General features: G+C 32.6%; 1 protein-coding gene across 3 annotated transcripts in view; it reads left to right on the top strand.

Annotated features, from left to right (window-relative positions):
* Positions 1–12434, top strand: part of LOC126810560 (B lymphocyte-induced maturation protein 1 homolog) — a 57514-nt gene extending 45080 nt beyond the window's left edge. For all 3 annotated transcript variants that reach the window (XM_050535701.2, XM_050535699.2, XM_050535700.2), the window contains 4 exons: positions 2236–2355; positions 6596–6848; positions 8832–9889; positions 10117–12434. In XM_050535701.2, the coding sequence (XP_050391658.1) occupies positions 2236–2355; positions 6596–6848; positions 8832–9889; positions 10117–11160 (2475 nt within the window). In that variant the 3' untranslated portion in view covers positions 11161–12434. The remainder of the gene's footprint in view (positions 1–2235; positions 2356–6595; positions 6849–8831; positions 9890–10116) is intronic.
* The last annotated feature ends 11025 nt before the right edge of the window (positions 12435–23459 follow it).

Raw genomic sequence — 23459 nt, forward strand, 5'->3', positions numbered from 1 at the left:
AACAGAAATTTTCATCTATTGCTCTATGAAATTAGAAAAACTTGGTCCTGAAAAAAATGCTAACAAATAAATATATTCAATATTTCACAGATGTACTGTTAAGAAATAATTTCTACATGTATTTGAGTCTTTGTAGAGTTTTTATACCTGTACATGTCCTCTAGTTGTTTTTGTAACTTTTATCTCTTGTATTATCAGAAGATAGTATAATACACCATCCCCGTAACCCATAATATTTACTTGTATCATAGGATTAATCCCTTGACATCACAAACAAACCTGTCACTCAAAACATAACTCCACCTTCAATTAAATTCTCATATTCCCCCATTTAACCCCAGTTTTAATTAATCTTCTAAAGTAAACATCCAAAAATGGTTCTTTTCTTCCAAAGTTATATTTTCTTAAAAGTTTTCATAAAAGATATTGTTAATATAAAAATAACAAAAGTAAATGTTTATTAAGAAATAAAACGCCTTAATTCTAATTAAAGAACAATTAATACTAATTGATCGGTAATAAAAAAGTGACATTACATCGTTAAGAAAATGTTGAAATGTAAGTGTACTAATTTAAAACTAACTAAAAACCCTAATTGATTGTTTTATGACTCAGTGTGGCAATTTTATAACAAACTGAAATCTTTATTGTTAAGTGTGACATTATGTTTTGAGAATGCTTTCATATCTTGATAGATTGATTAATGAATTTTACATTTGTTCATAAATCATACTCCCCAGGTTTCTTGAAACACTCTTTATTCAAAATTTTTTCTTTGTTCTTTCAATTTCATATTAATATAATTTGAATCTAAATGCCAGGAATGTTGTATAAGGTATAGTAATTACTCTGAAGAGTATTTGAACATATTTATTTCTCAGAATTCTTTTGTTGTTCATTTAGAATAATTTGATCATTTTTAAAATTAATCCACTCTGTTCATCTCATTAATCTTGAAGCTTTTGCATCTGTAACTCTTTACTCTTTTTTTTAACTAAGAATGTTTTAGGGAGGGGGTGTGGGGTAGAGAATATGGGCAATAAGACTCCTACAATGGGAAGAGAAATGTGTTCATGATGACATTTATCATGATGGACATTAATTTCTACTTCTTCATTTTATCACTGATGATGAATCCATCTTTTATGTAAACAAATATTTTATCTAAATTTACCGCTCCATTTACTTATAACATGATAGTCAATGGTAAAAATCCATTTCTTTCTATTACTTCAAATTACTCTAGGATTTATTTTTCTTTTATATGCTTTTTCCATTGTAATAAGGTATCTGTACACTATCAAAGCTAGTTAAATACTTTATACAAATCTCTACATTGAGATAATTTTGTTTGGTCAATTGATTGTTGTAAAGTTGACGACTATATGTGTATACATATTGAGAAGAAGTGAAAGGCATAATGGGTTAGTGAGTTTATCGTTATTGAACAAGTCTCGCAACAGATAACGGCAATATTTGAACACTTTTAACACTCGAGTGACTCCATTCGTGCGAGAAGAATTGTTATTGACTTAGTGATCGACTGTCTACCTTAACAAGTAAACTTTACTGGCCGTGGTGTATAGGGGGTATTGAGCTTTTAACAAAACTATCAACAAAACTGAGAATGGTTTATTCTTTAGTATCGAGATTTAAAATTGAAATGGCATTTTTTTATGAGAAGAGATTAGTTGATAATTGGTAGGGAATTTGTATGTAGGGAATTTTCATGATTGGTGAAAAAGAATGAAGACAATAGATTTTGATTGTATGTTTATATGTACTGCAGAGTAAATGATGGGGGTAGGACTGGCTATTTAATCTTCAATTTATTTCTGAAGAAAAGGGAACCTGCCCTTTGGCCATTTCTCACCCTATTGATAATAGAATATTAGATTTGTGTGTAAGTGCTTGTATAGAAGTGCCAGTGCAAGCAACAAATCTAATATTTTGGGCTTTATAAATAATGATTTTTTTATCACCAATTGTTATTATACTATTGAATTACTAACCAGACTAGTATTGTATTTAATAAACTGCTAGGCAGAGATTTAATGTATCCATATTTTCACTGAAGCAAACAGATGCTTTACTTTTGATAAATGTTTTATGTAATTATAAATAAATCAATGAATAGTCAATTAAATAATTCCTTAAACAAATCAATGTTTATATTTATTTTCCTTTTATTAATTTGAAAAGTGTTTTTATTTGAAATGATTTATATAATTGAAGGTCTTGGGTGTATGGAGTGTAGATTATATACCACGAGGTACAAGATTTGGTCCTTTAAAAGGTGAAGTGTTTTCTAGAGAACCAACTACTGAAGAACTACAACATAGACGATTATGGAAGGTAAGATAATTTATGAATCTATATTCTGCAGGGTCCCCTTTCTTCATTAGCCCTTCTGGTGCAGACAAATAGGACATTAAGCACCATTTTATTTCCTTTCATTTCTATGGGATCCAGCTAGAGTGTAGTTAAATGACTTATTTTTTACTTTTAAATTTAAAGGAGATAGAGATATATATTTTTTATGTTCATCTAACTCTTTCTTGTTGGGTTTCATTAGAAATGATGCTTTCTATATAAGTCTGTATATGATACTAACAAACTTACACTGTACAGGGTCTAGAATAATTTCAATTGTCAGTCATACTTTAACCAGATTGAACTTCCTCGAATGTCCCAAGTTATATTTTATAATTAAATAAGTTTTTTTCATGCCACACTCCTGTGTATTTATAACCGGTTTCAGAAAAATAAACCCATCAAAAATATAATTCTGTTATAATTGGATAGACCTACATCTTTCAGGTTACATTCATCCCCTTAGGTGTACAAAAACCCTTTCTGAAGTAGAATCTGGTGTTAAAATGCAGGTATAATGCAATTGTTGAAATTAGGGTATATGGAATTGTTGAAACTTTTAAAATGCAGGTATATGTAATTGATAAAATGCTCATTGTTGTACACAACAAAAATTGTTACATGTATTAGCTTGCCAATGAAATTAGAAGGGATATCAAATTTACATTTCAATGGCATCCACGTTACCAGTAATCCAAAATATTTCTAATTCTCTTTGAATAGCCCAACCCTTGCTTCCCTTGTTTACCGGTAATTGTTGTCAGGAATTAATACTGCCTAACATCCTCACATCAGACTTATTATTTAAGAAAAAAGAAACCTTTGCCAGATACAAAATTACCTTGATATGTCTTCTATCATTATTAATTTAATTATTTGATTCAGGTAAAATATGCTGTTTAACATATGGTATGGCCATAAGTGATTTATTGGCTATTGATTGTTTTAAAACATGTTTTATTCATATTGTCCAAGCCAAATAATATCAACTTTCATATCTACATTCAAAACTTTAAATTTCGCTATTCATTGATCTACAACGGAAGAAAGCCAACTCATTAATGTTGATAAAAATCTTAAAAGGCTATTTTTATTTTCAAAGATGATATATTTTGGATTCTTTTTGCATTAATAAACAATATCTTCAATTTTAAATGGTCATTTACAACCAACGTGGTGTGTTGGACGCTCTCCATCTGACAAAAGACGGACAATACTTTTATCTTTACCGATGGTGGCCTATTCACGCTTATAGACTAATTTATTTGGAAATACCAACAACAATACTTTCAGTGATGAATTTTTAACTAGACACCTACACTTCTGTATCATAAATTGCGAGATAATTTCATGCAGGTTATCCTATAAATGGTGGCAAGGCATTTAAAGATGAAGTGATAGTTTTGTCCAGAGGAGAGAAAGTGTTAGAGATTTTATGATAGTAGAAAATGAGAACAGCTGTTTTTACAGCATGTGATCAAATTAACATATTTTTTTCATCTATATCTAATTATTACTAGAGAGCGAATCAATTTGCACTTTCAGATGTTAGTATGAGTGTTGAAGGTGATAAACAACTAGATATGATAGATAAAGTACATGATAACTCTTAGAAGTTTTTACTTTAAAAATGGTCAGCTTCATTAAAAGAATTGGGTTTTTTTTATATCTTTTGCCAATTTTCAGAAAAAGAAAATATCTTCTCCACATTCTTAAAAGACCTGAATATGTATTTAAGCAAAAAAAATGCAACTGACCGAATATCTATCCTATGATGCTGTTAAAAGTATGAAAGTTTTAGTAAATAATCAAATTTGGATCATTCTACCAAATTCTATAAAAAATTGTTGATGAAGATTAAATACATGTACAGTATGTAATAACAGTACTGTAAATGGATATTTTATTTGTTGCTGAAAGATGTGTTCCTCTTTAAGTGAACATTAAATAAACAAAGTTATTTGGAAGTGATGTAGATTGTGACGCCTTTTGAAATAAATGACAGGCGAAAAGATTAATATTGCATGGCATACAATTGAGTTTTAGATACCGCGACATGTAACTTTTGTGTTAAAAGATCCATAAAATTTTAATGACTTTATTTTGACTGAATATAAGACGATATCAGCCTTCAATCTGGTGAAAAATATCCTTGAGACTACTGACAGAAAACATTTATCCGAGTTTTGAGATAACAGATCTGATAACACTCTATAAAAAGTAAAACTATTTCAAAATCTGCTTTTTAGACTGATCGCTTGTAATTAAATCTAATCCTATTGAAAAAAAAACTAAAGCTTGTATTAATTTCACTACCAGAAAGAACAAAAGGTGAAATACATTGCAGTAACTTAATATCATGTCACATACAGCCTACAGTGTCTGGTTTTCAGGTTTATTAAGTTTTTAGAAAGATAAAAGTGAAAGACCTACTCCAACCATCATTCTGAACAATTTTAATTCAGTCATGTGAAACTGTAATAGAATCTATCTTAAAGACATACTTAAAAAAGGATGCCAGATTATTTTGATCCTATAAAACCAGAACTAATATATTACATTTTAAACAGAGTAACAAGACAATCAATTCATCTTTTTAAAAAAAATTTGACCATGTTTAAAACAAATCAGCAACATATTGTTCCAGCTTACTTGATCATCAAATATTTTATCACGAAAAAGTTAGATGATTAATTTGACACCAGAAGATAGTCCAAGGTTGTTGTGGGTTTTTTTTAAAATGAAGTAAGAGGATTAAGGTTTCAATAGTAGAGATTAGACTATTTCAGACAGCAAATTTGAAAATACAAACAAAGAGCAATCGTCAGTAGAAGGTTAAACCACCTTACGCCACCTGTTAAACTTATAATAAAGTGAACGGGGGATATAAAGTATTATCTGACTTCATTCATAATACTTGTCCATTTTACACAGCCTTAATCACTCACCCCATCACTGTACCTTTGATCTTTGACCATCACATCCATAAATTTAACACTAACTGATCAAAATTAACATCATTTTATACACTTAATGTGGGGTATTTAGACTCATTTGCATTTCTTTTTTGCTTTATTTTCCATGTTTTAATGTGCAATGCTGACAATTTTCTCTTTTCACCTGTAATCACTAACAATGCCACGCATGAAATGACACAACCTTTTGCTAACAAGTAGAGAATAATTAATAATGAAATGTTTTTTTTAAAAAAAAAACATGCATGTAAGCTATGTTGATCAAGATTTTCTGTGCCTGAGCACTGCTTCTTTCTTTCACAGTTTCTTGGAATTTATTTTATGACTTATTAATCTCTTCAATGAACATCAAATCAGGTGAAATCTTTGAAATAAGGAAACTTTTATGACAATTTAATCCTAACTAAAATCCCCCCAAAATTTTATGATTGTCCATGTATCATATTCCAAGGATTTATTCAGCAATTAGTATTAATTTATTCTGAAGCTAGCTGAGTTTAATAACATAGACTTGTTCTTTTTTTCTCCCACTTTCCATTCATGTGCCTTATATCTTTTGAAATAGCAGGCTCATAAAATAAGCTTTATTACTTTTTATGTGGTATTTTGTATAGAAAATATAATCTCAATCGTAATAAACCTATATTCAGACTATACCCAGGCCGTATACATGTTTTAAAAATAAAATAAAAATCTTGATATTTTTTAATAAAAAGACCATAACAAAATAGGATCCATAAATGACACAGTCATGTATTTTAATTGCTAGAAATTTACATTTTATGATGACATTCTGATTAAGAGTATATTTACCACCTTTACCCAACCCTGCATTTTAAAGAAAAAATAGGGTTATCACCCTATGTCGGTTTCTTCTATCTGCTGAGTAAGGTTTCTCTTTCAGGGAGACACAGGAATTCCTGGGATCATTTCCTGCAGTCGGTTCCTACATGTAGTTCAGAAAACGGCATACCCTACTGTTATCTCAGATTTGTACATTTGGTCACCATAAATATTTGCATTTAGTTTGTATTTTTATCGCTTCAATTGAGCACAATATTGTTGAAAATCAAAATGAGTTTCATATAACATACTATATGACAGATTGACAGTCCACTGCCTCAATTTATTTGAAAATCTTTCCAGAAAGGTTGATTATCATTCACCTTCATTTCTTAAACATATGAATCCTTGTTCAGGTCATAGTAAATTATTCTGTTAAATAATTCATTTTCTTTTCATTTCAGGTTTTTGAAAATAACAAAATTTACCAGTATGTAAATCAGATGGACACATCATGTAGTAATTGGATGAGTTATGTTAACATGGCCTTCAATAACCAACATCAGAATTTGATAGCTTGTCAAATAGACTATAATATTTATTTTTACACCAATAAACCAATATCCCCTAATACAGAATTACTGGTATGGTACAGTAAAGAGTATGCTGAACGTGTTAACAGTCAACCATTACATGATGATGTTTTAAACAGTTGGAGTAAGTCCTATTTATTTCACGAGTTCAGTTTTACACCCAACACATGCTCAATTTTTGTGCTCTGAAGGTATAGTCTTTAAAACAAACTGACAAGTAAAGACTACTTTTGTATGTAATAGTCATACACAGAAAATTAATTTTATTAAAATTTAAAACTCTTCCAGTATGTTTTATTTAGTTATATTCTGAATTATCACAGAGTTTTAATTACAGAGTTTAGCATGTGCAGAAATAAGAAGTTTCTTTAAAACTGATGTTTATATAAAATGTTTTATTATCACACTACTGCGGAAGTTAAACAAATTATTTAAAGTTTTAAAAATATTATTTTGGCATATGTTTATACTCAGAAGTGATTTTAATCGATGTAGAAAGTGATATCACCTTATATTAGCTAATATATAATATCTTAAAATATCAGCCATTACATCAATTTACTTACTATGGTATAAATCATTTTAAGGTATGGTTACTGTTATCTTTATAACTGTACATCATAGATAAATGTGGAGCAAAAGTTATCAAATGTAATCTAATAGAAAACATTCATTTCCTCTGATGAAAACTTGAAGAAATCTACCCCTTACCATTTTACAACTACCCTGGGACCACTTTTTGACAAACTGTTTCCTCCCATGTGGTGTTTCAAAGATTAGGTGTATCCAGAGTTTTTTTTTCGGTTTGAACCAAATTAATTCCCCTTATCATATCAGAGAAGTTAATTAGAATCAACCTGAAAAAGAACCAAATATTTCTATTTCTCTTTGACTTTTAACATACTTTTGTGATAAGGTAAGATTTTCTTGGCATTGATATTCAAGAAATTTATAAATGGAAAAAATCTGAAGCTTTTCAAATTAAATGTGCCATTATGTTTTTTGAACATGTGGTATTTTGTGGGACTGGGTATTGAGTAAAATATTAATTGTTCTATTAATGTAACTTATGATGACAGTAATGAGCATTATGGTCATGATTACCATTCTAAAGTACTTTTTCCTCTGACTTGACACAGTTGTAAAATGCAAATGGAAACATGCAATGAAAAAAGGTGTTCACCCCCACTCAAAATGACCAATACTAAACGACCATATTGACGATGTTTATGAGGATTTAAGAAGAGTGTAATGTGTTGAGAGTAATTAAAAGTGTTTAAGCAGGAAATTGTTTCTAATCATGCTTACACATATCTAAAAGCCTACAATAATCATCTTAAAGCTCACGACCCTTGAAACTCTGCCCCCTAACAATACAGGAAAACAATCAAGGCAACATAAAGCGGCTATTTGACAGTTTATACGGTGTGACTATCGTTAAGTGAAGAGGAAAATGGTCCGGTTATAATCAATTATATTGTTTGACTATTCTTCAAGTACTTGCAGTCATATGGGTGTAAATCTAACCCGATTGGCCAGCTGTCTTTGTTGGGCAGTGGTCAGTTATTGGCTGTTTCTACCTTGATCACACCATGCGGAACATTTCTCGCTTTTCATTTGATGTTCTTACAACCTCTTAATGACATTTCTTTTGTAGAAAACTTGTGAACAATAATGATGATAACTTCTCCCTCTTGGGGGGCTTTCTTTCAAACTTTTGCCCCAGAAAGTCCCATAATGATACTCTTTTGTAGGGAGACTTTAGCTTCACACAGCAGGACAGAGTTCACAAATGATGGTGTATCTGTGCTATTAAAAAGTTGTTTATATTCTCTCTGCCTATCAACACTGTCTAAATAGACTGAATATAGTCACTGGCACTTCATGTTACAGTTGAAGGGCTTTCACCAGGGAGAGGTGTTTAGCCTGTCAATATCTACACATAGTACAAACAATATTAAAATGTTTCATACAATTTTAAGTAACATGTTTTTAAAAGGTATTATATTTCTTCAATTACTTTTATCATATTTAAATTATAAAAATTTGACATGTGTGCATGACTTTGACTTCAATTTAAACTAATTATATTTTCATCTAATTTCAGAGCGCCAGTTATTTGGTGGGCCAATTCCTCATTCAGTTCTAAACCTACAGAATAACAGTAGTTCCTATTACAGAAATCCTCTAGGATTACCTAGACTACCTTTACCTTCCCTACCACTTAAACAAGAGAAACGTTTAGAAGATGGCCATGTTATTGATTACAGTTTACATAGAAGAGATGCCAGTCCTTCCAGTGATGAAAGTCAATTTGACAAATCAAAATCTTCGGATATCAAACCTTTCTCAGCTTCTTTTGTGAACCATTCACCTGTTCTTACCAAACATAACCGAAGCCAAAGTCCTGTTAGTATACCAAGTCCACCCAAAGCACATCAACAGATTGACTCAAAACCTATTCATAGTACACCTAAGAAGAATACTGGAATCATTGAAAACTTATTGCTGAAGAAAATGATGGAAAATGGTCAAGAAATCAGTGAAAAAATGCTCAAAGGAGGTACCATATCCAGAATACCATCGCCACATGAAGAAATCCCATTTAAAACTCAAGACGGAAAACTTTTAGAGAAAGATCAACTTCCAGTGCTACCACCAATACCATTTAATTACAATCCTTTCATGCCAAATAACTTGATGATGGAAAGACCATTATTTAACCCATTTTTAAAATCTGAAGATCCATCCAGGAAACTGCCTAGCCAAAATAACCAGAGTTTATCAAATCCTTTGTTTTATCCTTCACCATCCTTACCAGGATTTTATCCGTTTGGTCAAATGTATCCATTTCCTCAGATACCTGGATTACCATCATGGCCAATGTATCCAACACCATCTTTTCCACCTTCACCAACCAGTCAGCAATTGCCTAACAATTTCAAACATACTCTACAACCAGAACAGGTTTTAAATCTCAGCAGTAAATCAAAACATGAACAGAATAGTTTCATGCGAGGATTCCGGGCTTTACCATTCCCTTTAAGAAAAAAAGATGGTAAAATGCATTATGAATGTAATGTATGCTACAAGACATTTGGTCAGTTGTCGAACCTGAAAGTACATCTTAGAACTCATACGGGTGAAAGACCATTTATATGTCAGGTAATTAGATTTATTTTAGATTTTGTTTACATTTTAGGAATTTTGTATGCATTTTAGAAATTTTGTTTTTAAATTCTTAAATATTTTCTATACCGGTAGGTATTTTATAATTATACAGAGGGGGTGGGGGAGTAGATAAATGAGTATCGAAATCAGAAGGTTTTTTTTTATAGTTTTGAACATTTGAGTAATAATATTAATATGAAATACTACTTTTTATCTTTCAGACATGTGGTAAAGGTTTTACACAGCTAGCCCATCTACAGAAACACAACCTGGTACATACTGGAGAAAAACCTCATGAATGCATTGTCTGTGGCAAACGTTTTAGTAGTACAAGTAATCTTAAAACACATATGAGACTTCATAGTGGTGAAAAACCATTTCATTGCAAATTGTGTCCAGCTAAATTCACCCAGTTTGTTCATCTAAAACTTCATCGCCGCCTACATACAAATGAAAGACCTTATGAGTGTCCACAGTGTAACCGTAAATATATTAGTGCTTCAGGACTTAAAACACATTGGAAAACTGGTAACTGTGTACCAGCTGGTTCTGTAACTGATTTCAATATGTTGTTGGAAAATACCTTGAAAGACTTTGATATGACAAACCCTTCGACTGGTGATAATAGCACAGAAGAGAGTTTAACAGATAAGCATGGTAGTACTGGTAGTAGCGTTAATACAAGCAACGGCACCAACAGTAACCATAGTGATGATGATGTTGACGAGGATGAGGATGAGGACATGAAAGACCTTTCACCACTTGATGTCATTAATAATGATGATGACGAAGATTCCATGATCACAGAAGATGTTAACTCTAGAGTGCATTTTTCACCAGAATCCAGATTACAGAAGTCACCAGATCACCACCTTGAATCCAGATCACCTACTCAAAATCTTGATTCTAGATCACAATCACCAACTCATTATTCTGAACCCAGATCACAGCAATCACCAACACTTGAATCCAGATCACAGCAATCACCAACTCGCTCTCTTGAATCCAGAATGAATGTGTTTCCTGAAAACCAGCTAGAATCAAGATTACAAAATTCTCCAGATAACAATTCTCAATCACCATACAGTCCTGATCATAATTTTGAATGCAGAAAACATCTTTCTCCAGCTGATTCTGAGGAAGATTCTGGTGTTTGTGAATCAAATGATCCTCAAGATACCAGATCTCAAACTAAAGATAATTGCCAAAGAGAATATAAAGTTCAAACATCAGGATTTCAAAATATAGGAACATTAATAGCATAGATTTACATTTGTGATATTCACAACAATATAGTAACTAAGACAATGTTTTACATATGATTAGCAATAATTTATTCCTTCTGGGAGATTTGTGTCTTGCAATATAATTATTGTAATTTAAATTTTAGCTCAGCAAAACTGTACAATGTAGTTAATAATATATTTTTTATTTGAAATACTTTTAAAATATTGTTTTAATGCAGTTATATTACAAATAAATACTTAATCACATTGACTGATATGATTTGAACACAATGATTTATTAATTTCCGTGGGAGATAACAAATAACTGTACATAATATTGAAGAATGAAACTTGTATACTTTACTGATATTGTAAGTATATCAAAGAATATTGTATATTGTTAAATATATTTAAGACATTTTTGTATATATTTGATAGAAATTTAGCTTTTAGAGATGTAGCCATAATTTTTAGATAGCTTTTTAGTGCATTTATTCTACTTTTTGCTTTTTTGTGCCATATTATATTTTCAGTACATGTTTAGATTGACTGCCGTGTGCCTTTTTACACTAATTCGTTTTGTTATATTTTGGTATTTTTTACAAAATAACAATTATTTTATTCCATGACATGTCAGAATTCATTTTTTGATTATTTTTAATGTACAATCTCAATTGTTAGAGATTTAAGAAAAAATATTAAATGGGTCACTAATTTTTAAAAAACTTTAAAAGGAAAACTTTAAATATGATTAATGAAAAGGAAAATAATAGTGCCTGTTATTAGCTAACACGGTTAATTATTTTTGTGTTATAGTGAAGTTGTCTGTGTTAATTGTTATAGTATTGCAATAAGTTCATTGTGTATTATGTGACTTGATTCCGTCCTTCAGTTCATAATCAATATTTTTATTATTATTATTTCAATCAGTTTGTGAAATCCATTATCCATATTTTATTATACAATTGTAGTTAAGACTAAGGGTCTGATACTCTGATATAGTATTTAAGATTCAACCCTCTAACCAAAGACCTGTAACCATGAATATTATAATAACCCATATATATATATATTATAATATACAATTTATTTTTATTTATTAAATATAATTTGTGTATTGTATTTTGTAATCCAGTATATAATGTTCAGCATTAACTTATATAAACTAGGGACCACATTTAATGAGTTTGCTCAATGTTTTAAATTAATGGTAATATTGTGTGCAATGGATTTATTTGGAATTAATAGCTTTTGAACACTATAAAGTGTTGTTCTTGTAAAAAGAAAATTTGTTTGCTCATATTATTATAATTGTGTATACCAATTGTTTACTTGTTTTGTTTTTGAATGAAATTATAAAATTTGAAAATATATCTTGTTTGTTTATTTTTAATATGCCATTTAAGAAAATTACTGGAGGATAAAAATATGTCATACATATTGAAAATATGGTATTCTTCAGAAATAGTTCTAGCAGAATGTTACATGGAACAGGGGCAGATTAATCTGATTTCAAGAGCTGCAGTCAAGAGCCACCAGAGCTTTATATAGCAGTATGTACTATCCCTTGGGATGAATTGAAGGAATATTACTATTTGAATAATTGTGTCTTGGTGTGAAATGCAAGTTACACCCTCCACCATTCTCGGTCATCCTGGTCAGAGAAAGACTGATAACTGTGATTTATGGCTGTGTTCATAAAGTCTCTTTTAAATGTTATCCACCACCAAAATTTGTGAACCTACATAAAATAGGGGAAAGTTTTGGGAACATTTTGTATTCATTTTTGAAAAGATGCCTTATGGTTAAAAACATTTTTTGTGAAGGATTTCACACCTTTATTTAATGTTGATATATAATGGTTATTATTCACTGGAGATAAAGCCCAACCCTGTTAGTAATTCTGAAATTGGACACTGCCTTATAACAAGTTTGGGAGATAAATTCTGTCAAGGGTCTGAAATTGAGTGAGAAAGATGACCAGGGCCACAATAGTATAATGTCTTTGTCACCTATCAATTGGTAGAAAGTGTTGTGTGGATACTGAGTGTTGTTTTTCATCAGGGGTTACACCACAACCGGTTTTAAAACCCGCTGCTTTTAGGACACATACTCAAATTTCGCACAGAAACAAAGAAACGTCGGGGTCTCTATTGTGCTTCAAAAAGCAGTGAAAATTCTCTTAAACCGTACAAAGGAAATATGAGTATTACTGCTTAGACTCAAAGCATTAAAAAAGGTTGTTAACGAATACATCGTATTTTAAATAGGATAGAAAGGTTGGGTGTAAGACATGATATTCACATACCCCTTGTGGGGAGATTTACTGATCATAATTTCACCCTTTACAAGGTTCACTGAGCTGAAACTTTCTCGCGGTAAACAGTCTTTTGATAACAAAAAGTCGCAGTTTTACACCAGAATTTGCCTCCCCGAAAACATTTATCTTTGTCAAAAAAGGCGTTAATATGGAGTTTAGATGACATGTAATGAAAGCTCCATCATCAAATTTCACTTACTATTTTTACCTTCCTTTTATTAAACGTGTAATCCCACTTTTTTCAGTCTTCCCATAAATATTATGTTTATAAAGATTTCACATATATACATTACAACAGTTATTCTTATTGACCTAAATTTTAAGAAAAACAGTATGTCTTTTTGTAGAAAATGATACGAATATACTGCATTTGTACATTTTACCACTAATGCACGCGTTTTTCATTGAAACAGCCGATGATGTATTTAATTTTAAAGCCGACACAGGGTTGAATTCAGTATGAAACCACGACTGTTAACCGCCCTGATAGTCGCTGAAAAAAGTTGATAAAATCATGTCCTTGCCCAGGCATCATCACCAATATAAAATAAAATTTACATAATTCTGCACTGATATTTTAATGTGTGACATCTTCCCGCCACTTGTTCCTGGAATTTCTGTGGAATCAAAGCACGACCGCGAGTGGCACCCAAGCTGCACATAAACCTGAACCTTCAGCAGCAGGAGGATCGAGGGTTGTTGATTTCTTGTGTTTGTGTCTTTCCATTATTTTTTGTTTCGTTACTTTTTACGAATTAATGATTTGGACAGGTGTGTCATGGTGTGTTAATGTCAATTTTAAACAAAAATGACACCCGCCTTGATCTGTATAACATGAAACTATTCATTGGTACCGTGTTGCCTTTGTTTAAAATATATAGACATTTACCATAAATAATAACATCAATGACAAGTAGTGATAGAAACTCTAGCAAAAAGGGGTATTTATAGATAAACAATGTCATAATTAAACAAGATTACACGGATCGTCCCCTTATCTTTTGTTCACACAGGATTGTTCTGTCAGGATTAAGGTGGTTTAATAAAGAATCTCGGGTTTGAACCTTAGTCCGACTGGATCACTATAATTTAAGTAATGACTCTGTTCTTTCTGCAATTTAAGGGTCATATTTTATTGGTTTTAACACGCAATCTCGGCTACAGACAACCCAAAGCTTACTTTGAGGGGTCTACAGGATCAAAAATAGACAAATAAAAGTAGAAGGTATTTAATGGGAATATTTTTAGCTGAGTTTGGCATTCGAATTTCGTAATTGTAAATTACATGTTCTTCGTTTGGGTTTTACCCTTTGGTCGAGAATAGACCCTAGAGTTGTTTCATTTCTCCTTTCGTGCACGTCAATTATCACGCACAATAAAATTTCACAAAATAAGTTGCTTTACTCGTAGTAGAGGATGGACATCGTGGAATTAGTTGGCGTGTTCTGTATACAAGACACGAATCCGGTTGCGGTTTGACTAAGTAGCCGGTTTGGCTAGGTCCCGTTTGCAAAGAATTCGAGGGAAACCATTTCAGTGGCGTATCTATTTGCTTCTCAGCTTACATCTAAAACATATTTCATACGACCGGGAATTGATTAATCTCGTTTTTGCTTCACTTGTACTGTCATTGTCTTTATCAAACACCACACTTGACAGCTTTTCTACAACCCAACAATTTATTAGCAAATCTTTCATTTTAGCTAATATTACTTATCCATTTTAACCTAATCATTATCAAATATATTAAGTACTGCATTGTATATTATTATGCCTTTTACATAATGTTAACTGCACAGAAATCACCTTTTAAAACAAAAAAGAAACCGTGCCAAGAGGGGTACAAAGTCAAACTGCGTCAGCGTGGTCTGAGATGAAGTTATCTGCCTCTCTGGTGGTCAAGACGGATACGTCTAATCGTTTTAGGTGGTAAGCTGGTGTCGTCAGCATATTTTTAGTCTTAGAAAAAGATCATTTGTTAACTCTATTCCAAGATTGAGGCAAAATGTTCCCCAGTGCAATGTACTTCACGGGTTGCCGTAGAAGATATGTCGGGCTAGAGAACAAGTGCGAAATGTTTCAAGCTCGATTCCCACATTATGGGATGGACAAGAAACACGCATCTTATCATTTGGATGTGACGATGGTCCCTTGCACAACTTCGTTGTGTCTGTAAATGCCAATTTTATTTCGACGACCAAAGCTGTCTGGGCTAAATTTGGACTGCAGACGTTACCATATAAAACTAAAATTACTAATGTTCCATATTCGAGGGAATATAATTCGCTGATGATGTATTCAAGACCGATACTGAATTATAATGTATAATATTTAACCATATTACCGAGTCAAAGGAAATATCGGCACCTAAACGACCAATAATTGTGGACTAAATAAATACAGTATAGTTTTAAAAATCTATTTTATATCATAAGCAATTTAATTAATTTTCGGTCGAGAATGAACCACGGAGTAAATCAAATGCAAGGTCAATATTTTCAAATTTAATTCTACAAAGAGAGATTAGTATAGAATTGGGCTATCAAATTAAACAATTTGATATAAATATTTATACACACTTCAAAGATTCCCGCCCTTCTTATAAAAAGATAGGAATCTTTTTTCTGCCTTCAATGTGGCATGTATGTAAAAGTATTTTGCTAGAGGGCTGGATTCGCTTGACGAGACCCATTCTATTAGACACATACAATAATTTTGTGGTTTTTAGTTTCAGAGAAAGATGAAAGTTTTTTACCATTATTTGGCCATTTTGTATCATGGTAATTTCATTGCTCGAGTGGAAAAGTTTGTAGGTAATTTAGAAATCTGTAAATAACATCGTATTAACAATAGAAGTGGAAGTTATGGCTCACTGATTTGTCGTTCAGCGTTAAATCATACCCTTTCATATTGAAAAGCTATGTTTTTTGTTGAAATATAGATACATTTCTCCTAGCTATATCCAGGAAAACTTCTTCTTTCTAAATTAATATGCGTGAAGATCTCTCAAATTTGCTTTATGTATTCACGTATCGGAAAGGACAAAAGACTTGCATTATTATATACTATAAGTACTGATTTTGTGGAACATATACACTATTCCTAGATAAGATTTCTGGTTTTTGCTGTTTAGTTTTGAATCCTTTGTCCACGCTCAGCTGCTATTATGACAGGTTGACAGGTTCATGGCATTCAATATGAGTGACAAATGTCATGTCGCAGATCCATTGTGGGTGGACGGGGTGGCACTGAACACAGAATGAAATGTGACTTTAATGTCTCATCAAAATAATATATCGGTCATTTAATATTTTTTGATGCTATTATACAATACACCCTTCTTTGCTCCTTTGTTTATAGTGTACCTCAACCTCAGAAAATGTATAACTTTTTAAAGGTATATATTCGCCTAATAATTATCTGAGTAGCCTACTCTATTGATTTTGAAGCTGAATGCCAAAATTTGTCCACCACTGACATAACATATCACGAACTATTTTTTATGATTTATTTCAAATGAAAGCCACAAGAAAAACCTATAAAAGTTTATAGAGAGCGACAATCTCTCCATTGGGGGCCAATATTGAACGACCATTACTCGCGGTTCGTGTGCCTGGGCAGAAAATTAACGCGCCACCACATTTAACAGTTGTCAAAGCAATGATGACGTAGTGTTGACCGCATGTCGAGATAACATTAATAATCGTCTTAATCTAACAAACATCCTGTCAACAAGATAATAATCTCTACTCTCTCTTTCTCAATAACAACTAATTCACGTCTTTAATCTAATCACTGAGTAATATACTGACCATAGATCATCTATCATCAACGTCACTGACCTACCGCCCTGCCCCATTAACTGTTACAGGTGGAAGCACAGTCCATCAACCACTGCGGTTCTGTTCAATACTACACCCGATCCATAACGATCCCGGTAATCCCAGGGTTCCTGATAACCCGCCACGCCTCTATACAATACCCAGAAGTGAAATCGCGGCAGGTTCCCGCCACATCATCCATCTTTGTTACAAAATGTTTTTATGGCTTTGTGTCAATAGAATTCTAATACAAGTGAAAAGACACGATAATATTTCATTTTTTGACACTTGTACAACCAATTTCTTTTTTAAAAAATGAACAAATTACATTTCAGCATGTCATATGGTCGTCAAGAAGTGATTTCACAGCGGGGTGTTGGACAATAAATTTGCGATTATCAGAATATTAAGAATCGTATATCTTTGAGAAAAGCTTTACAATAACTGAACCCAGTTATTCAGTAGATGGTGTCATATTTTGTTCACCAGCTATTACGCGCCTAATTAAGCGTACAGACAAGTATCTAAGTCGTAATTATCAAATGCTTCGCAAAATGTAATATATCGATGTCTTCAACAAACAAGCAACTGGAATTGAAATTATTATATAAAATATATGAACGATTTTAGTGAAATTGCTTGTGTGCTCTGTGTAAAATCCCCAATTTCAGACGAGAAACCTACTAAGGACTAATCCGAATTTTAATCGTATATCTGGGGTTAATGCAAATAGATACAGGATCTCTCTTCTACGTTCCAAAATTCTGCTTTCAAACTCTAAAGTTAAAAATATAGTGAACTCGCTAAGCAAAGAATGTTACAGGATTTAATGTTCGTCAACACAAGTCTTCGGTCATTTTGAGCCAAAAAATTGTTACGGTTACATGTGCAATACAAGATACATAACTTTCCCCGGACAGTTGGTTTACGTGCATCCCACCAGATTGGGCAATGTATTCCTTTGCATTCAGAAATATGAAACGTTTTCAACGAGGAAAAGACGGATGCCGCGGAACCTCGAGGGGGTATGGGGTTCTCCGCCCAGAAAATTTTGAAAGTTTGAATTTTGAAGTCAATTTCCTTGCATCTGAGGCCATATCGGAAGGAAATTTACTCTTTTTAATAAAAAAGCTCTCTCCCAGGCTCTCTCTTATATAGGCCCCACATGGGCTCCAAATATTTTTTACAGCTAAACTAAATCCCAACCACGTGATGTGTAATGTATAGGTAATGTTACTGATGCAAATGTATATTATAATTATCTATCTAGCACGTGTTTTAACTGACGGTGAAAAGATGGGGATGCAATCGATTACAACATCATTATTAATACAAAAATGCAAGTATGTCTTTATATTAGACGAAAACGGCGAAAATGTTTAATGAATACAACCGTTATTTTCTTTTTAATTTTTTTTAATGGTGATTCAGCCGTTTTATATATGCATCCTTGACTTCGTAAGTGGGAGAAGCGCAGGTGTCAGTACTTTGCCTCGATGAACTTTTTCTAAGGAATCCCTTCCACCAATTTGTAAAATGTGAAATCTTTGTGAAGACATTTATCAAATAGAACCATGTGTATAAAGCAAGTAGTTATACTGATAATATGTTAATTACTAGTTCACTAACTATCAGTGCTATCAAGCAGATTCATCTGAACATACATTTTATACATCCTACAAATCTTAGAAGAAAAAACTATCTCATGGAAAGTATCGGTTTGCCGAAAGTTAAAAGAACTTCTATCAGCAGTATTCTTTAATCTCGTATCTGTATAATAATGTCCACTAAGGATCAGTCTGTGGCTCTTAGAGTGGCGTCGGGCAGTAGGATGCTTCCCAGGTTCTTTTACTACCAAAAACTCATCTGACTATTTAAATCTCTTAATGTCTTAAATACGTCATGTAAATCATACGAGAGACAGTTAGTGTTTTTCAACATGTATGTTTTATGATATCAGGTGAAAGATAACCTAAAATATGTTAAATGAGATTTGAGAAATCAGAAGGAGGCAGTTTCATTCAGTTTTCAGTTTAGTTCTCAGATAATGAGCAAAAAACACGCATTTCCGGATTGTTCTTTAGATTGTCTGTTTATCCGTTGTTCTTGTTGGTGCTGTTTGTTTGTTTGTTTTAGGGTTTTTGTGTGTGTACGTTGGTGTGCGTTGTTGTGTTGGGGGGGGGGGGGGCAATTTTGATTAAAATAATATCAATCTTTAAAGCAAAAAAGAAAGTGTAATTAATATTTTGAAAATCATATAAATAAACACAAAAACATACCATTTTCTCTCTATTCATATTATTAGCAATTGATATGTTGTAATAATGATTTATCAAAAATGAAAAGGTTTACCAATCAAGAAAGGTCGGACATCATGCTGTCGTTATGGTTACAGGCTATCGCCAGCTAATCACCTGTTTATCAGGACTCTGTGGGACATTTCCTTCTCTCCCGTTAAATTATGATTAGAGCAAAATGTTGCCAACTATCACATCAACGTGGCCTTTCCGAGCAGGTATTAGGACGGACAGGCTAGACTTATTCCATATTAAACTTTTCGCACTATCTTTATTACCGTCTGACATTGAGAAACGGCCCGATGCTCCTTACAGACGCCTACTGCCCCTTTGAATTATCAGCTTCTGTTTCTACTATCAACTGATAATAAATGCATAGATTTGCCCACAGTTGTAGTGAAGTTTTTATATTGTAGTAACATGGGTCATGTACGAGACAGGGTAGGCTTACTTGAACAATGAACTGGCTCATATAGATGTTGTCCATTGGCGAGTTAACTGTCCGTTTTACATATATATTAAGCAACACGAAACCACTGTTTGATAGAATCAAAAAAGCGTCTGAAATTAACTACACTGCAGTCTACACAAATGATAATTGCTATTTTTCAAAGTATCAACTTGTGAGGTCTTGCAAAAATACTTTTTGTATCATAATTTGATCTGTGCGACTTTCACAGGTCTTATTAAAGGTTGAATTTGTTAAAAATGTTAGAATATCAGTAGTCTCAATCTTGACATTTTTCAATAAAAAAATTTAATTTATGGCATAAGCGGCGCTGGATGAAACTTTCTAGGCATTTTTTAAAACCATATTGAATTTCATATCTTAAATTTCATTTCGGTCTAGGTGGTAATATAAGCGTGTTTTTTCATATAAATGAAATGAGCGAACAAATTTGTGTTGTATTTGTGCATGATAATGAAATAAATGAGTGAATCTGAAGAGGGTAATCGTGCATCGTCATTATGTAATGTAAACGATCAACAAAATGTTTTTAAGAAGGGCGCAAAATACCGCTTAACTTCCTTGATCCTAGGAACTAATTGATAATATCAAACTTTGAATTTGAGAATCTTTATATTTATTTATATTCTTTTACTATTTAGTTAATCTTGGATTTTACTTTTTTACTGATGAGCATTATTTTACGGTGTTTCGTAATTCTTTATCGATATACTTTTAATGTGAATAATTTGATTTGTGTTAAATGGATACTGTAACTAGGTGTGCCCAGGCTTTGCAGGCGTATAGTATTTTTAGAACTGTTATAAGTCTTACTTACACACACTGTAGTCTTAAACATTCTTCACCATTATCGGTTTTGCTCATTTGTGTTTTAAACACACGTTCATCTTCTAAACCCTGCACTGTGTGTGACACTATAATAAATCAATGAAACGCAATGATACCAGTGATATGGATGGAATGGGAGTGCTAACGAGACATTGTGCAGTTGAAATGTATGGAAGCCTATAACTACCATTCATAATTTCTACTTTTCGCCCCTTCAAAACACGAAAGTCGAAAAGTAGAAGTTACGACAAAATGTGAGGCGACAGCACGCTATACAATTGAAAATGGACTCGAAAATAAGAAATTAAGAAATAATACACTGTGAAAATAGCGCCTCTCGTTTTTTTTCTAATTTCTTATTTTCGACTTGCATTTTGGCTTGTGTACCGTCTTGTCGACTTTCGACTTAGTCATATTTTTGTTTTTATTGATGTCAGTAAGAAGCCTCAACACGCATACCAAGCCATAATGAAACTCGAAAAGTAGAAATTAGGAAATAAACACAACGCGCTATTCGCGACCTATCATTTTGGCTTGCTGTCGAACTGTCGACTTTTCGAGTTTCGCCTCAGAAGTTGTTGTAGTCTCTAAATTCCAGGTCACATTTGAATACATGCAATACGCGTTAACAAAATAGTCTGTATGATAAAGTCTAGTATTGATGGCGATATTAGCGACCTATGATTTTGGCTTGCTGTCGTGTTATCGACTTATCGCCCCGGAAGTTGATGTAGTCTCTACTTTCTAGGTCACATTTGAATACGCGCATTGATAATTGAATTTTATTTTCCCGATTGGATATTACTATTTTATTTCAAATTATATCATGTGTCTGTGTTGTGTGTGTTAAACGTCCATTCGACACCCACTAAATCATTTCGAGACTAACATGTGATTCAATAACTATTTTAATAATTCCCTTGCATGTGTGTGTGTGGGGGGGGGGCTTTAGCAGTGGGAAGAAACTGGGGTACCAGGCGAAAACCCACAAGGTTGGACAGGCGACCCTACTCCCTGTTTATGCGGGGAATCTAAACCACGCCATTTGATTTAATGACAGATCTTGTGATATCACGCGCACGCGTTAAACCACTAGATCATCCAACCCCCATGTAAAACGCATTTTATAAGTTGTAAATATACCGACATGGGATAATTGTTTTATAATAGGCCTACATAATAAATTAAATTGTTGTAAGTTTATTTTTTTATCAGACATTGACAGATAAAATATTCCAGTTGGCGAAGATAAAATATGAATAATTTTTTTAAATAAAAATTATTATCAATTTTGGCGGAAAAAAATGAAAGCCAGTGTGAGCCCTGATTGCACGTATTCAAATGTGACCTGGTAAATTGTGACTACAACAACTTCCGACGCGAAAATCGAAAAGTCGACAGTACGACAGCAACCCAAAATGATAAGTCGCGAATAGCGCCTTGTGTTTATTTCCTAATTTCTACTTTTCGAGTTGCATTATGGCTTGGTATGCGTGTTGTCGCCTTCTTACTGACATCAATAAAAACAAAAATATGACTAAGTCGAAAGTTGACAAGACGGTACACAAGCCAAAATGCAAGTCGAAAAGAACGTTCGAGTTAAAGGTCAAAGTCATATGTCAAATTAATTTGAATATCGTGAAAAATCCAAGTTATTTTGCAGAGGGCAATCTAAGCTGCAGTCGTTTAACCATTTCAGCCTGTGAGCTTGTCTAGTTGTCATTACAAAACTAAACAAACCCACAAAAATAAACCAATTAAAAACTGTAATTTCCCTTGCCCATCAAGACAAATCAACTAAAAGTTTGCAATGACCGAACACGTGTGGCTTAATATGATAACCAGTAATAATCGACAAACAATAGATATAGTCAACATTTTGGTTACCAATATTCATTTCACAGTATGAGATATCAAAGGTTTGCAAATTGTTCAATGTATCCATATCCAGGGATTTAAGCCACTCGAAATTCCGTGAAAATACTTATAATTGCAGACTTAAAATACGGAGGAAGTCGCCCCAGTAAGCCAATCTTTTAATATCATACATTGTAAACAACCCATAACACTATCACTTAAAAAATACGATGTAAACACTTTCCCAGGAGGTTCAAGTTTTACTCAAATAAATAGATGAAATAGAACCTTATGTATTTTTACCTATAGTAGAGGGCCAAAGTTTAAAATTGTTTATGAGTTGATGAGATAAATGGTATATGCGGTATTAAACTGTGGAGTGAGACAAGGCTATCAATTATCGCCTATTGTATTCACTTTTATCTTCAATGATACTGTAAATACGGTTTATATTAGTTAGAAAGGCGGGAAGGCGCGCTTTAATCTGTTTACTTATAAAGTCACAAGTTTTACTTATTACTATTGCGAAACTGTCGTCTTTAATGGGAACTCTTTGGCGATTGCCGCTCATTGGACAGCTATAATAGTCCAGTAGCTAATGACAAAATAATATTGTCATCAGATATAAAATGCTTGACCCCGCCCCCCCCCCCATTTGTAGTGGGTGTCCATACGAGTAAAAAATCAATTGGTCAGATCGGACAATGCTAGGGCATATAGCCACAGCCGCACCTTGAAATACCTCT

Source organism: Patella vulgata, chromosome 2 (genome assembly GCF_932274485.2).
Source record: "Patella vulgata chromosome 2, xgPatVulg1.2, whole genome shotgun sequence".
Classification (NCBI taxonomy): domain Eukaryota; kingdom Metazoa; phylum Mollusca; class Gastropoda; family Patellidae; genus Patella; species Patella vulgata.